Source organism: Henckelia pumila, chromosome 2, assembly GCF_033568475.1.
Source record: "Henckelia pumila isolate YLH828 chromosome 2, ASM3356847v2, whole genome shotgun sequence".
In the NCBI taxonomy this organism is placed as follows: domain Eukaryota; kingdom Viridiplantae; phylum Streptophyta; class Magnoliopsida; order Lamiales; family Gesneriaceae; genus Henckelia; species Henckelia pumila.
In genome coordinates, this window is record NC_133121.1 from 78134842 (window position 1) to 78151408 (window position 16567).

Consider the following 16567-nt stretch of genomic DNA (forward strand, 5'->3'; position numbering starts at 1 on the left):
TTCCTTAGGGTCATCAACCCCAAGTTCTTTACCACTTCTAAGGGTGATAGCCTTGCACTGCTCCCTTGGATTAACCTCAGTATTGTTAGGAAACACACCTCTCTGCTGATTATTCAATGCATTCGCCAGTTGACCAATTTGTGTTTCAAGATTTTTCATAGAAGCGCTCACATTGGTCAAGTGTGTCTCCATACTATCAAGCCTATTTTCATTTCTCTTAAATCTTGTGGATGATTCTGCAATAAAATTACTCACCAAATCTTCCAACGATGCCTTTCCTTCACCATTCTGAGTATTGAACTCTGGTGGAGGATTCAACACATTCTTATTGTTTGCATAGGAAAAATTCTCATGATTACGCAAACTAGGATGATACTGATTGGTTATAGGATTACCTCGATAATTGTTGTAATTCCTGTTGTTCACATAATGAGCTTGCTCCACACTCTCAAATCCATCAGCAGAATTTATGGCAGTCGCCAGCGATGCTGTCTCATTAGAACTTTGATTCCCTTTGGTCAGTGCAGCCAACTGTGTAGAAATAGTAGCCATCTGAGCAGTCAAAGCAGTGAATGCGTCAACCTCATGAATTCCAGCAGGCTTCCTTATTGCAGATCTCTCACTCGGCCACTGATAACTGTTAACAGTCATTTGCTCAAGCATAAGCCTGTTCAGGAAATTTAGAAAATATTGAACCTCCAGCTGCAGCATCCACAGAAATACGAGTTGGTCCATTCAAACCATTGTAGAATAATTCGATCTGTTCCCAATCCGAAAAATTATGGTTCGGGCATTTCCTAAGCAATTCCTTGTACCGCTCCCAAGCTTCATACAGTAACCCATAATCTTGTTGTTTGAAAGTAGTGATCTCAATTTTCAACTGGGTAGACTTGGCAGGAGGAAAGTACTTTGCCAGAAATTTGGATGCCATGTCTTCCCATGTAGTGATACTTCCAAGAGGTAGTGAGTGCAACCAACTACGAGCATTGTCCCTAAGAGAGAATGGGAACAATCGTAGTCTGATGGTGTCCTCAGTACACCATGAATCTTCACTGTGTCAGCAATCTCCAAAAAAGTACGCAGGTGCAAATTTGGATCTTCAGTAGCTGCACCCTTAAACTGATTCTGCTGCACCATATTAATCAGAGCTGGCTTCAACTCAAAATTATTTGCCATGATGTTCTGCCGAGCTATCCCAGAATAATGAGTAGTGATCACCAGTCGAAAGTGATCTCTGATCGGCACCGGGGCATTATTGACAACTCTTTCCCTTTCTTCAGCCATTTGTTGCAACTCTTCTCTTCTAGCTTTTCTCAAAGCTTTAGCAGTTTTCTCGATTTTTGGATCAAAGAGCAGTGAGTCGTAACTTTGGCTTTTTTACATAAACTACATAGACAGGAAATATTTAAAATTAGAACCAACAAAATAAAATAAAATGCTCTAAATCAAAATTAAGACCAATTAGCACAATTTAATATAAATCAAATAAAATTCATTCCCCGGCAACGGCGCCAAAAACTTGTTGCGTGTTTTTTTGCTCGCAAGCGCACGATGTCAAGTTATAATATAGGAATTAAGTCCAAGTCGATCCCACGGAGAATGAATAAATGATATTATATCAAATATTTGCAACTAATAAAATCCTAATCCTATGTAGAACTACGAAAATGGTTTGATTTTTATAAAACAAAAATTTGCAAGAAACAAAACTAAATAACCACGAGTTCACGAGAGAAAAATTCAATAAGCGAAGAATGCTAGAGGTTCGACTTCACTTGACTGTTCACCACAATTTATTTCTAATGATTGTTCAATTATCAATTCTTCTAGTTTATTAGCCAAGAATCTCTATTATTTTCTACTACCTCTCTCGAGTGTCAAGCAGAAATTCGTATTCAATAACAAACTCAATATCTCTATCAAAGTTCAATTATTAAATCCTGTAAATAGTACAAGAATTCTTCTAATGACTTCTATGGAGTTATATGCCTCTCGAACAATATAAACATCAAAGATGTATTTTCCTATGTCGTATTCAAAATCTCCTCTCTCGAGTGATAGATTCTAAGTAAAATATCATTCAATCTATGGCCAGTAAATTGAAAGCATTAAAATCAGGAAAACACAAATAAACTGTGCGAAGAAATTTAAATATATAAATCAAAATATGTCAATCATGGTTTCCAGTCAAGATCCGTCTACCTCTAGACTAAGAAATTAGTTCATAACAAATTTAAAGATCAAACAAAACTTGTTCTTCAAATAATCCATCAAACTAGAAAAATAGAGTTTAAAGGAAAACTAGAACGAAGTAAAATTAAGCTTTTCCGTCGCCGGATGCCGCCGTCTTCTGTCTTCGTATCAAATTCTCAAGCTCTTGTGCACTTCAAAACTCTCAATAGCCGTATCTATGCTCTGAAAACTCTCTAAACCCTCGTATCCTCCAGAATAAGTCATAAAATCCCTTTTAAAACTCGATTAAACACTTTCCATATTTTTTGAGACTGCGCAGCGCTGGAGCGCTAATAATTAGGCGTTGGGGCGCTCAAGTTTCGTATTTTATTTTTCAATGACGGCTGTCTAGCGCTGGAGCGCTCAAAAGACGGCGCTGGGGCGCTCTGGACATGAATTTACGGGCGCTGGAGCGCTGGAAAACTAGAGCTGGGGCGCTACTTGTTCTTCCATTTCACCATCTGTGCAGCATTTTTGTATAAATCATAACTTAAGTTCTAGCAGTCGGATCGAGCTGAAATTTTGACATCAACTTTAAAACATCCTAAAATTTAATTTGAACGGTGGAGATTGGATTTAGGTGTCTGTAACATTCCCAGTAATTTTCTGAAATTTGTTGTCCCGTAATTTGGCTTTCCGCTTCTTCTTGCTACTTTTCTTCAAATCCTTGCAACTCACAAAAACAACAACAAATACGCATAATATTCACTCGATACATCACAAAATCCAAGTCAAATCATATATAAATTAAGTGCATAAAATGCACTTATCAGTATACTCTTTTACAAATGAATAGTTATGCAACTATCACAAATACAACAAATTTTTAGTGTAATTTTGTAGCACAATTGATCCTCAATGATCAGATAAAATTCTATGTAAAGTGTGCTTGACAGATTTCATTTTAGCTTGTGAGTACTTTGAATGCTTTAAATTTTTCTTTGAGATTGCAAGAATGCGATAGAGCTGTTAAACTGATCTTTCTTCTATTTATAGTCTTAGATTCTAACGGTCACAAACTTAAAAAAATATCCTTTTTATTTAAGGTAGCCGTTGGTTTTGTCTTGTCCACATTAGCAGTCCTTTTTGACAATATTACACATGTAGTGCGCTTCGGTTTCTGCTCGTCAGTTAGGTATGTAAGTCCTTATCTAAATCCAGTTGTTCGAGGTAAACTAACATTTCCTCAGGGAATGTTGGTTCAGACTCTGACTGATGACTTGTATATTGTGCTTTAAATATTTCAGTCGAGTTCACCATTTAGTTTGGTTGACTACTCCAGTTTGGCAATCAGTTTAGCTTGTGGAATAAGTCTTTTCAGTTCGGTTAGCTTAGTTCAGTTTTTGCCTTTTTAAAATTTTTAACACAAAAACCTAATTGATCCAACATATAACATGCACATAAAAGCTCGAGCTCGGTTCATTAATAATTCAGTAATCATATTATCGAGTTCGGCTTGTTAAGTGAGCTTGTTTTAGGCTCATTAAGTGGGCTCGTTAAAAACTCGTTAAGAAGCCTTTAAGCGATCGTCAAGCATACAACTGCACTCGAACTTGAGTTTTATTTAGGCTCGTTAAATATAAAATTTAGCTCAAGCATACAATAAAATGTATCTCTATAAATTAATTCTAAACTCAACACAAAAAGTAAATTCTTTCACAAGTAACCAAAACAACAAACCTAACAACTAAAAAAAAACATAAACTCAATACATCATTGAACATCCCAAAATGCTAATCCAACTTGAAAATGCCAAATAAAAATATACCACCATAAATAGATTACTAAATATCTCACATCATAACTATGAGCGAGTTTGTGAGCCATCTAAACGAGCCTGAACTCGAGCTCATGAGCCTATTAACGAATATGTTCACTATCTCACTAGCCAAATATACCTTAAAGCTTAAGCTCAAGCCCGGCTCGATAAAACTGTCGTTCTCGAAATCAAGGTCAGGCTCGACTCAATAGGATTAACTAACGAGTATTTTATCGAGTTGAGCTCCAAATAACTCATGAACAATTCGGTTCGTATACATCTCTAAACAAAAATACAAAATATTGAAGAAATAATTTACAAGTTATTTTTAAACTAATCCATGAAAGTCAATCTAACATTATGAGATGAAATGATTATATAAAAAATTATGAGATGAAATGAGAAAAACATTTTTTGTTTTTTTTAAAAATATCTAAAAAAATAATAAATAAATAAACTGAAACAGATATCCATGTTCTGGTTCTCTGCCCTTTTGCTCGGAGTGTCTGGTGCTTGACACCTATCGGAAGTAATGCAAGTGCAGCAACTTCGTTTCGAGCGTGGTGGATTTCTTTAACCACCACCAAGTCAACTTCTGATATTGAAAATGCATCTGTGATTTTGTGAAACATTTGGAATAACCGGAATGAGGTTGTATGGAACGAAAATAACAAACCAGCAACTCTTGTATATCAATCAGTCATGGAATTTAGAAATCAATGGATAATGGCTAATCAAGGGAATCAGAATCCTATAGCTTTATTTGTACATCAGCATACAACAGAATGGAAAACACCCCCAATCAATTTTATCAAGTGTAATGTGGAAGCAGCTGTCTGTAGGGATCCTCCTCGTATGGGTTTCGTGTGTATTGTTCGTGATTTTTTTGGAGTTGTTATTTCTGCTGTTTGCGGATGTATCCCAGGTGATTGTCTATCACGAACTGCACAGGCCTTAGATAATCGAGAGGCTCTTAGTTGGATCAAAGAACTAAATCTCAATAATGTTATCGTGAAATCAAATGCACTCGTGAGTATCAATGCGTTACAGAATTTATATTTAGATGCATCAAGTTTGAGTTTGATCTTGGAAGATTGTAGATTTCTAGCTTCAGAAATACACTTTTGATTTTTTTTTTTTTTAGATCAGCAAACTAGACGACTGATTATTTAACTAAGTCAACCGATTCTTTGTCTCATTCTGAAAGGCAGGTTATTCCTTAGCCTTCTATTATTTCTTATGTAAACTTTGGTTACTAATTTCAATGGGAGTTATTTTTTTTAAAAAAAAAAAAAAAACTGAAATGAAAACGCAAAAATTTCCTTGCCTGTGACAAAATCTGTATGACAGCTAATCAGATTCCGACACGTATAACGAAGCAAAACTAACAGCCTTTGCATTCACGCTCCCTTCCTTCTTCGTCGTCCCCTATGCTCTGTAGTAGACTGGAAAACCGACACTGAGATTTCTCGCTAAAATGCGCGGTGGCGTAACCGTACTGATCTAAACAGCTATCTTTCCTCCACTGGTAGACCAATGGCTCACTGGATCTCTTCCAAGCTCAAAGCAGCTGAATCCCTTCTTCAACAGGCAATTGATCCCCCTATCATTTGCTTTTGATTTCCATTTTAGAAGTATTGGTCTGTATTGATTGGATTTAGAAATTTATTCAATGTTTTGTTTCTTAGATTTTAATGCGTATAGTTTCAATTGATGAAAAACCTAATTAGACTAAAATTGATGAGAATTACGCGTCTCTCTGTTTGTAACAATATTCCTGTCATGACTGTAATTATTTGATTTTAAATGATGATGCATTTGAGTGGAAGCGTTGCCTGATTAATTGATTTTGGTGGTTCAGATTGATCAGCAAGCTGCGGAATCACTGGGTAAGAATGAGAATCCACGACCTGGCAGTGAATTAGGAGTTGATGGCTCACCTGGAAACACTGCTGAAACTAAACGATTGCTAAAGGATCAGCTGAGGAAGAAAGCTCCAGAAAAGACATCCAACCAAAGTGCCAATAATGATAAACTTAAATTGAATGTTATTAGTAGAAGTAATAGTGATATTAACAGAAATCGTGAAGCTGGAGGATCACCAAATCTGAATTCCACACCGAATTTGAGCGGTGGGCTTACTGAGAGTGATTGGACGGAATTGTTGAGTGTTCCGGATAAAAGGGAAGGGTCTGGGGGAGTTAATGTGAGCCGTAATATTAGAGGAGCATTAGGGATTCAGGGTTTGAAGAAAGACGGTAAGAAGGTGAGGAATTTTGGCTCAGCTTCAAGAAAATCAAATGTTGGCTTGGAAAGTATTTCAAATGCTGATAGCAATGAGCGGGCAAGCAATGCGAGTGATGTGACTCCGCTAATATTTAACGATCAATCACCAAGTGATGGAGGTGGAGGCGAATCTGATCAAAAGCATACTAGTTCAACTCTTGTTGCTGATGATAACAATGCCAGGACAATGGAGGAGTTGGATGTTGTTTTAGACGGACAGAAGATGCATTCTGCTACTGATTTAACTGACAAAGGTAATCTTGATAAGGTTCCAGTTTCTGGTGGAAGGAAATTGAAATTGAAGCTGCATTCAAATGATGGTGAAACATCAAAGATTGGGACGAATGGGAGAAATGGACCTACAGTGAAGGTTCCTTCTCCGCCAAGCGATGTAGAGTCTAATTCTGATGCAGATACAACTTCAACATCAGATTCTGAGATAGAAAGAGAAAGAGAAGAAAGGAGAAAGAGGAGGCAACAGATTCTGGCAGAAAGAGCTGCTGCAAAAGCAATTGAGGCAATTCAGGAACGTGAGAATGTAGTTGCCAGATTGGAAGGGGAGAAACAGACTTTGGAGAAAATGCTTGAAGAACGTGCTAAACAACAAGTACAGGAGGTACTTTCCTTTCTTTTCCTTGTTGGAGTTAACTTTTGGCATATGGTATTTGGAGTACATGCATTTTGAGCAGGCTATTTGTTTGTTCCTCAGTTTACCTTCCTTTGGGCATTTACATTCCATGAGATCCAGGGAATATTAAGTAGACCCGAATATAGGAAACAAAGCAATAACTTCGTGACGTGAGGAATGGAGAAAAAATTTCATTTTTCTGGTTTGATTTTTGATTTAACAATCAAAATTTTAAACTTACTCATAATATTTTCATCCTTTTACTCCAATTCTAAGTGTTTCATGGATTCTGCGCTGATCATTTCAAACATCTCACGCACAATATGTGTAGCCTTTCGGTACGTACGAAATTTGTAGCCTTTTGGTTTAGCTCTTGAACGAGTTCTCGTGGTTGCACACCCTGCCCCTTCGTCAATCATCCAGCTAATAAATCCACAACAAGAATGAACAAAATGGTGATAATAGTTTCCCTTGCCTGAGATATCTCGACCTTAATTTTGGTTTTATCATTGCTGAATAAGAAACTTATCATGTATATCCTAACATCCATTTATTCCGTATTTTACCAAAGCCCTTATTTTGAATCACAAAATCAAGGAAATCAGTAATTTTGTACGAGGAGAATCACTTAGATACAATTGTTCTTTATATATCACTAATGATATTGTTATCGAGAATATTTGATTAAAGCTCTCTCATTACCTCGATCAGGGATTCCTTCATGCCTTCCACATTCTTGTTGGAACTTTAGAGAAAACTCGTGAGAATCAATTAAAGATACTCCTTTCCAATCCCTTGAAACCAAACATATTACTACTGCCACCCTATGCCATGATGAAACATCTTATAAGGAAATCTCTACGACTTGTGGTATATGGTCTCATTGTGAGCCCCCAAAATGCTGACAACCAGCCTCCTTGTCTTGTGGATTATTGTAAACTTCTTTTAAATGTCAAGACTTCTAGATTTTCATTCACCGTAGTGTCAGTAAAGTAAACTTGTAAATGTCTTGATTTTATTTGCCACACCTTGGTGCATTGAACATATAAAAAAACCAACTAGGACGACCATCCCTGCTTAGAAATAAAAAGGTCTCTTGTATATATAAAAAAAATAATAATAGTAGTAGAAAGGTCACTTCCACCCATCTAAAATTTTGACTACTTTAGCTTTAACTGGTCCCCAAAAGGTTGAGATCCACATAATTCCTTTTTATGCGAGAACCTTGATCAACTCGGAGGAGGCGCGGAGCAAACTGTGAATCCCACCTTTTTTGCAAGTAACTTATCAAATCATCATTAACATATATATATTTTTTGATAAGAAACATTATTATATTAATTACGAAAAAGCTATTAATTACAATAGGCGGACAAGAGATCATCATTAATATTGTTGTTCACAACTCTAAAGCTCCCCAAATTATTCACTCTTATCAGATTATAAGGTCTGCTCCTTTTAAGAATTTTTTTCTCGCACACTTAATTCAAACTATGGGCATTCGAAACCTGCTCTTTTCTTGCATAATTGCATTTGCACAATACAAATTATTTCATATGTTCTGATTGATCAAGATTGGAAAAAATCTGCCGATGACTGAGTGTTCATATAAAAAATGTTCAGAAATAAATTGTTGAAGCATCTCCAGTTGCTTTAAGTTTATGATCAAATCTATTCATTTTAAACGTCATTTGCTCATGCGATTTTTTTAATTGCTACAATGTTCCAATTTCATCATCTTTTTTTAAATCAACTATTAGCTGATTGTCAGAACAAACTTTCTAAATTGTCGTGCATTTGTATAATTTGGTCGGTAATTCTGCTCACATATGAGTGAATCCTTGCTTTGTAATTTGCTATTTCATTTTCTATCTTTTGTGAATAGTAGATATTTTTAAGATACGAGTTTGCTTTATTTGCTTCAGGCATCAGAATTACAGACATCAATGATGGAAACCATGGAAGCTGTTGAAGTAGAGAAGCAGAAACATAATAACACTCGGATGGAGGCCCTCACACGACTAGCCACACTTGAGGTACCTCAAGTGGTTGTATGATTTTCTGTTTTGATTTATCTCCATATTCATATATCTTATCATGATTCATATGTCTGCCCAAAGTTCCATCCTTGTCATTCTTGTAATCATCCTAAATTTTACTGCTACTGCTACTGCCACTGCCACTTCCATTCCATATAGTTGTTTGTTTTACTTCCATTTACCAATTTGTAGCATACTATGTGAATTCCATTTATGATTTACCCTTGAATTTTTCAATCAATTGACCTTTTCTGCTTTCATACTTTTGACCGCATGAACTTACATTTTTCCCCTTAAAATAGAATTGTCATCGTAATTTGGAACTGTTAGCATGATGTATATTTGTTATATTCGTTCATTGCAATATTATAATGAGGAACACGATGAGCTTTCTTATATCTCTGATACATTGCGCCAGTAATTTTCTTGCTGTATCTTGCAGAGTGCAAATGCTGATCTTTCAAAGTCTCTTGCTAATGTACAGAAAAGTTTTGAAGCAGAGGTAATAAATGACCCTTTTACATCTTTGGTTTTTATTGTTGAAAGTATACCTTCAACCTATCACCTATGGCATTCCTTGAGAACTGACTGAATGATATTCAAATACCTTGAGTTTCAAAACTTAGTGTGTTGCACTTTGCAATGAGTAGGCCCTTAACTGTTGTTCTACCATCACCTGTTAAACATATTCATGAATTATGACAAAAGATAAATCACATTGATAATATCTTTAGCTCGTAGAGAAAGGTATTCTCTCTCATTTTTGACGCATTTCTGATTAAATCATGATATTTTTTTTATTGGATTAGATTGATCACATAGCTGAACTTCGTCAAGAAGTTGATTTGAAAGAAGCAACTCGTGAAGGTATTTTTCATGCATCTATGCTAACAGTTCTTTAATCATCCCTACCATTTGCAAAGATATTTATGTCTTTTCTTGCCAGCAGCATCGTCTGTTAATTAGAACAGGAAATCTGCTCATCACTTTTTGTTTGCAAAGAGACTTTCCAATAGGATTTTCATTGACAACACAAAAACAAGGGAGAATTGGGTCCCTACAGAAATTTGAATAAAAAAGAAATAGCCTCCATTTGTTAAATTACATTGTGCATTGTGTTGCATCATGTCTTTTTTACTTTTTTAGTCAAAGAAGGTTGTTAAAAAAAGACCAATATTACTATTCAAACTGTCCCTTTAAATAGCATTTATCTAAATGCTTGTGTTGTTTGATTTATTTAGGAATGACGCCATGTTGTTTGTCATTGATGCTACTAAAGCTTCATTACTGATTTTTTTTCACTTTACGGTAGTATTGCAGAGGAAGATATCAAGTATGCAGCAAAATGGAGATAAAGTGAGCGGTCATTGCTTTCTTATGTAGTCAAAACAGTTTCTTTAGCTTGTTTGTTTGTTTTAAGTAAAATAATCTGCAGCTCCAAGCTTCTAAAGGTGTTGGTTTCGCTTTGGAGATGCTTGAGGCAGAATATTCCTTCATATCAGATAAATTGGGAAGAATGCAAGAAAAGGTGACTTCTACTTTTTAGATCAGTTCATTTGTCATTCATATTTAATTTAGTGTCTAAAGAAAACAGCTTGAATTGGTGGTTTGACTGCTCAGTCCACTATCTGGAAGCTTGCCCTTGCTAGCTCTTTACAGGAATGTGTTAATATCTTTTTTTCCCTCTTTGTATCTAATTGATAAATAATAATTTTCTATATATAAAATGAAGCCTTTTTTCCTTGTGGAATTGAATACTGGTGGGGTAAGTAATGGTAGTGTGGTAGATAATTAGGGATGGTGCCAGAAAATCCAATTAGGGGTGTGTGGGGGTGGGCGCAAGTTGAGTGGGGGGCAGTTGCCACCTCTTTGGCTCCGTCCCTTAAGATAATGATACACGGGTATAGGCACGGCGATATGAACACAACTATAATGAATCCTTGATCACAACGTGTGGCTGTAGAAGTAGTACTATACTGGCGTGAACCAAGCATGGGGTGTGGCATGAAATTTTTGAATTTTTCCGATCATTCACTAAATGATGTTCTAAATATATGCAGGCCAAGACTCTAGAAGCAAGTATTGAAACAACCTGGAAAGAAGTGGAATATCCTACAGAAGTAGAAATTGAGCTCAAGCGAAAGCTCGGTCTGTTGACCGACCATTTGATTCAGAAGCAAGCACAGGTCTGTCTTTCAGACTGCGTAACTCAAATTCAGAACTTAAGACAAACACGTAGAAGAAACATGATTACAGCTACTTGTAAACAGTAGACAAATAAGATTAATCAAACACAGGTTTTTGGAGTTTGGGAGAGTGTATCCATTCCGAAGGAGACTCAATAGTTTACTTTCTGCTGATAGCCTGATTTAGCTCTTGTTTTGTAGTCTGAGTGTAGAACTTTCACTTTTGTTTTCAGGTTGAGACACTAACATCAGAAAAGGCTTCCTTACTTTTCAGGATCGAGGTAACTCCTTGTATCCTTGATCTGGAATTACTGTGACATGTGAGAATATGTTGAGTCGGTTCAATTTTATTTGAACAATTGAATTGAAATTTATAGGCGGCTTCAAGACTGCTAGACGAAAACAATTCATTACCCAATTCAGTTGAGACTCCAAATAAATTGGAATTCTCTAGTTCAAAGTTCAAACCTTTGTTGAGGGAGAGAATGCAGTCTGGTCATCGACATTTCGGATCAATGGTTCAACAGCTGGACTCGCTCTTTTGTTTGGGTGCTATTTTTCTGAGAAGAAATAGAACAGCAAGAATATGGTCAGTTGTTTACATTGTGTGTCTTCATCTTTGGGTGATATACATTCTTATGTCTCATTCTCCAGTTTCTGATGACTTTCGATCTGGTGCTATTGTCTCTCTACAAAATATTAATAACAATACTGAAGGTGTTTGATTGAAGTTCATACATGTATTATACTTCACTAGTTTTATTCTTTATTCAAAAACACCAGTTCATATGGTGGCGGTTACGGTGAATTTTACAAGCCCGGTACAGAGGTTACACTTAAATATAACATGTTGAGTCATTTCAAATTATACGAAGCATCGAGAAACATTATGAACTGTATGTAATTCTGTATTGAAATTTTATGAAGAAATTCATTGCTTCTATTCATGCATGAGACCTTGCTTAATGCTGAGGCAGGATTTTGTGGTGGTTAATGTTTGCTAAGGCTTTTGAGAAACAAAAGAAACAATTTTTGATTAAATTAAGAAAAGTAGAAGCAGTAAAAAAAAATTGTGGGTAAAATCAGTGAGTTTTGGAAAGTCTTAAATTATCTCGTAACTAACCGTTCCATCAAATATGTTACATCAATCAATTATTATTTGCAATTATCATATCAATTCAATAATTAATGTCTAGTTTATCATTTTGTGATTCTATCGCATCAACTAAGCTTAAAATGGTTTAAAATGCTTGATAAATCTTTTAATTCAAACACAAACCAGAATAAAATCAAATAATATATCTATTTTTTGGGGGTTTTTTGTATGAGATACAAAGTCGAATGTGGCCAAATAAACATCGGATGAAAACATACATACGAAGATAAAGTGATTTTAAAAATTAAGGAATACATGTGATTTTACTCGTGGCAATGTGCTTACTTTCCTCGTATCGTTAATTTGCATGGCTACCGAGGAAAAAGACCTATACATACCAAAGATGCAGTACTAGATTGGTTTTCCATCATTCACTAAATTTTGTCGAGTCGTCTCATCTTCCTTCAATCTCATATCTCGAATTTTTTTGGATTTCCTCGACTCTATTTTTAGGATATTATCCAAAGTATTCATTCAACTGTAACGAAATCACATGTATTTTTTTACAGTGTCTAGTACATTGTATCACATAAAAAAATGATATGACTTACTTGTAATTAATGGATCAACCGTTTGAATATTAATTAACTCAAGGTAGGGTCAAACTAACCAAGTTTTCGGATCTACGCGAGTATACGTGGAACAACCTATAGAGTAACCAAATACATAATGTATAATATTAAAAATAAAATACATAATGTATAAAATTGGGGGCTTATATAGAGTTAAAAGATACATTTAGAGAGGTCCATAATGTGTACCCCTTTGTGACTGTGACAAAGATAGCGATGGATAAATATAAGAGGACAACAAAAAACTTGCAATAAAAATAATATCGGAGCTCTAACGCCATGTGAGTTGTTCTATAATGTCACTTCTCTATCCCCAATACATTTGTATGTCTTAAATATGCCAGATGTCATGCCCCACATGCCACTCCCTGATGTGTTAGAATCAGACACATATACATGTTATCTATTTTCAAAATTTTAATTATAATTTTGTCACAAAAATATTTGATAAATTATTATAACATGAGGAGAGTTATAAATGCATTACTTGATCATAGAATTTTCTGAATTGAAATAATCATATACAGTAAAGTTTTTATGATATTAATAATGTATGAAATTTTATTAATTTAGATATGTAATAATTACTCAATAAAATAATAATTTAATATGTTCAAAAATTAATTTTTTAATTCAACAAACATAAATTTAATTACATAAAATACTAAAAATTCATTATGCTTCACTTATAATTATTCCTTTAATTAATATAAAAAAATAAATTCTAATATATGGGGGTGTATATATATTTTTAAAAATAGCTAAGTGATATTCATTGGTTTTAATAATTAATTAAAATTCATGCTATTGACTAATCAAATAAATTAATCATATAAGTAAACAGTCATAGAATATTGACAATATAATTAGTTTTAAGAAAAATAAATAAACAACAATATAATTATATTCAAATTATCCTAATTTTATTTGTAATTTAAAGTAATTACTATTTTATGATATAAATGGGATAAGAATTATATCAGAGCATTTAAAAAAATTATTAAGTTTACTAATTTATTAGAATTATTTGTTTAACAAATTGATCCAGTTCGGATGAAAAATATTATTTCAGATAGATTATTAATTTATAGTATAGTAGGATGGATTTTCTGGCCAGTATTCATGTATAGATTCCGTATTTTCTAGATTAGTTACAATGAAATATATTAAGATAATTATCTTAACAAAGTAATTGATTTGATGTTTTTATAGACTACGTTTACTTCAAATGATGGGATTGGATAAGGATAGATTAAATTATGATTATTAATATAATTTGATAGGATAGAGAGTGGTTATGAATAAATAATAATATGTTTAGTTGAATAGATTAATTTTGGGATTGAAATTATACTTAAGAATAAATTACGATTTCACCTTTTAGCTATCATAATAAATTAATAATCATATGTTCGGCAAAGAAGGAAAGAAGGTGGAAGATAAAAAGGAAGGGTATAATTGATTTTTTTTCATTCTCTCACTCCATAATATTTATAATCCCATTAAAAAATTATGACTAAAAATCATCTCTCAATCCTATCATTAACGGGCCTAAAGATTTATACCATTTTTCAATTTTGCAAGTAAACATAGGATTATTTGGTATTATCTATGTTATCCTTCATTTATCAAGGCAAGTAAACACAGCCATACAATATTCCTTGTACGTATAAATATAAAAATATAGAGTTGAAGAGTGTGGCTTGGGGCCATCTTGTATTATCCACTTTTTAATCCAATGATCCATTATTTGGAAGCATCCTTGCAAACATAAATAAAATAAAAGAAATCTTCCTCCAATTTTGGTGAGCATCCTTTCATTTTTACTTTTAGTAAATATCCATAAGCTTGTAAAACGTTCGGTGTCGCCAACTACATGCAACAAAAACAAAATTTTATTGCCTCAAAATGCTTTTCAAATTAACAGAATATATGAACATTTAATCAATGATTATGTATTCATGTGCAGAGGCGGCCCTACACCAGGGCGGGCAGAGCCCATGTCCAGGGCCCCATTATAAGTGGGGCCCCAAATTTACTAAAAAAAATTATTATATATTATAAATATTATGAATTAATATAGTTCAATTAATTATTATATTAAAATAGGTATTAGAAAAATCGAAAAATACTTATGCATCGTCAACAACAAAGCTATCACCCAAACTGATATTTTCAATCTTTGCTTCGTTCATCACCTCTCAGTTTGGTGTTGTTTGTCGTCGACCATCACATTCCATCGCCCCTCCTTGATCATCGACGTTCTTAGCCTTGATTTTTATAGCTTGATGTTCGACCAATGTCTTCTCGGCCTCTGTGTGCGTTAAAATTTGATTTATGACTCGTTCAATTTAATTTTAAGTTAATGTTAGATTTTAATATTTATAGTTAATTTCATGTCGTGGTTGAAAATTTATGGGTTGAAGGTACGGATTTCAAAATTTAATTTTGAAAATTGGGACTTTTATTTAATTTATCTTTGAATGACTAAATTAACTAATTTTAAATTAAATTCGCACTTAAATTGTGAGTTTTGATGATTCAAAGTGATTTTTTTGGATAATTTCATAATTATATTCCCAAAAGATGAAGATAATTTCGTAAAACTCGAATATATTTGATTTTTTAAATGAAAGTTAATATTTACATTCCATTTTATGTTATCTATACTCCACTAATATGTATAATAAGGAGCAGTCTATGCTACCCCATTCGGGCACTGCCCGAATAAGGATCCAACGGCGGAATTTGTTTTGCATTTGAAATGTTCGGGCCAACATCTCAAATGCAAAAAAAAAAGGGCCGTTGGATCTAGCTGCCCATGTGCTAGCATAGACATTCCCGTACAATAGAGTGCAAATTTATTCACAAATGGAGTGCAAATAACAAAAAATGGAATTTAAATATCAATTATCTTTTTAAATTCATGTAAGAAACTCTTATTTTAATCTTCGTTCAGGGCCTCATTTTCCTTCGGACCGCCCCTGATCATGTGCTCGATATTTCATGCTAATATCTCCTCATACGAGTTTGTTGCACGGAGTTTTCCAAATATGATTTACACGACTAACATGATTTACAAACTATTATGTTAGTTCGAAATATTTATCCTATATGCAAACTAAAGAGCAGGCCAAACTTTATTTCATTTTTTAGGCATTCAAACACACTGCTGAGAAATTTATTTTAAGCAATCTTTCGAACACCTTGGGTGCAGTAAACGTGTCTCTAAGGTATCAGGGCTTTCGACTCGATCCAAGGAAGACAAGTAGAGAAGTTGCACACTTTTCACCCCACGCCTAATGTGTCGTCGGATACTAACACAAGTTGATTTAATAATTAAACAAAAATCTCGTGATACCATTTATTGTTAACCGTAGTGAAATTCTGTCATTAATTATTGGCAGAAGTTCACATTCTTTAATTTGAATTAATGTTAGCATTTAATTCTAATGCACGAGCAAATTTAATTGTATATTAATATTAATATTGTGTGAATGGACCTAAAAAATAATCAGAAATTAAATAAGTAAATGTGAGAATATATTGATATGGTAGAAGTAATATCTAAAAATCAATACTCTAATATTGTTATTATCATAATAATAAATTTGTAATATTTCCTGATGAATTACATTTTATCCCATCAATTGTTCTCACAATGCTATAATAAAAAAAGTGATGCTTTGTTCCACATTAAATATGGAGA

At 33.9% G+C, this 16567-nt stretch overlaps 1 protein-coding gene and 1 non-coding gene across 2 annotated transcripts; both read left to right on the forward strand.

Moving 5' to 3' along the window:
- Nucleotides 1-776: 776 nt before the first annotated feature.
- Nucleotides 777-882, forward strand: LOC140885674 (small nucleolar RNA R71). The gene has a single exon (XR_012151093.1). It is a non-coding gene; the product is annotated as a small nucleolar RNA R71 (small nucleolar RNA).
- A 4518-nt stretch (nt 883-5400) lies between these two features.
- LOC140881583 (golgin candidate 2) lies at nt 5401-12034 on the forward strand. The gene is made up of 10 exons (XM_073287005.1): nt 5401-5581; nt 5853-6893; nt 8831-8941; nt 9387-9446; nt 9754-9811; nt 10257-10300; nt 10380-10472; nt 11005-11130; nt 11364-11411; nt 11508-12034. Exons 1-10 carry the CDS (start codon nt 5528-5530, stop codon nt 11853-11855), a joined length of 1983 nt encoding a protein of 660 aa, XP_073143106.1. The 5' UTR covers nt 5401-5527; the 3' UTR covers nt 11856-12034.
- The last annotated feature ends 4533 nt before the right edge of the window (nt 12035-16567 follow it).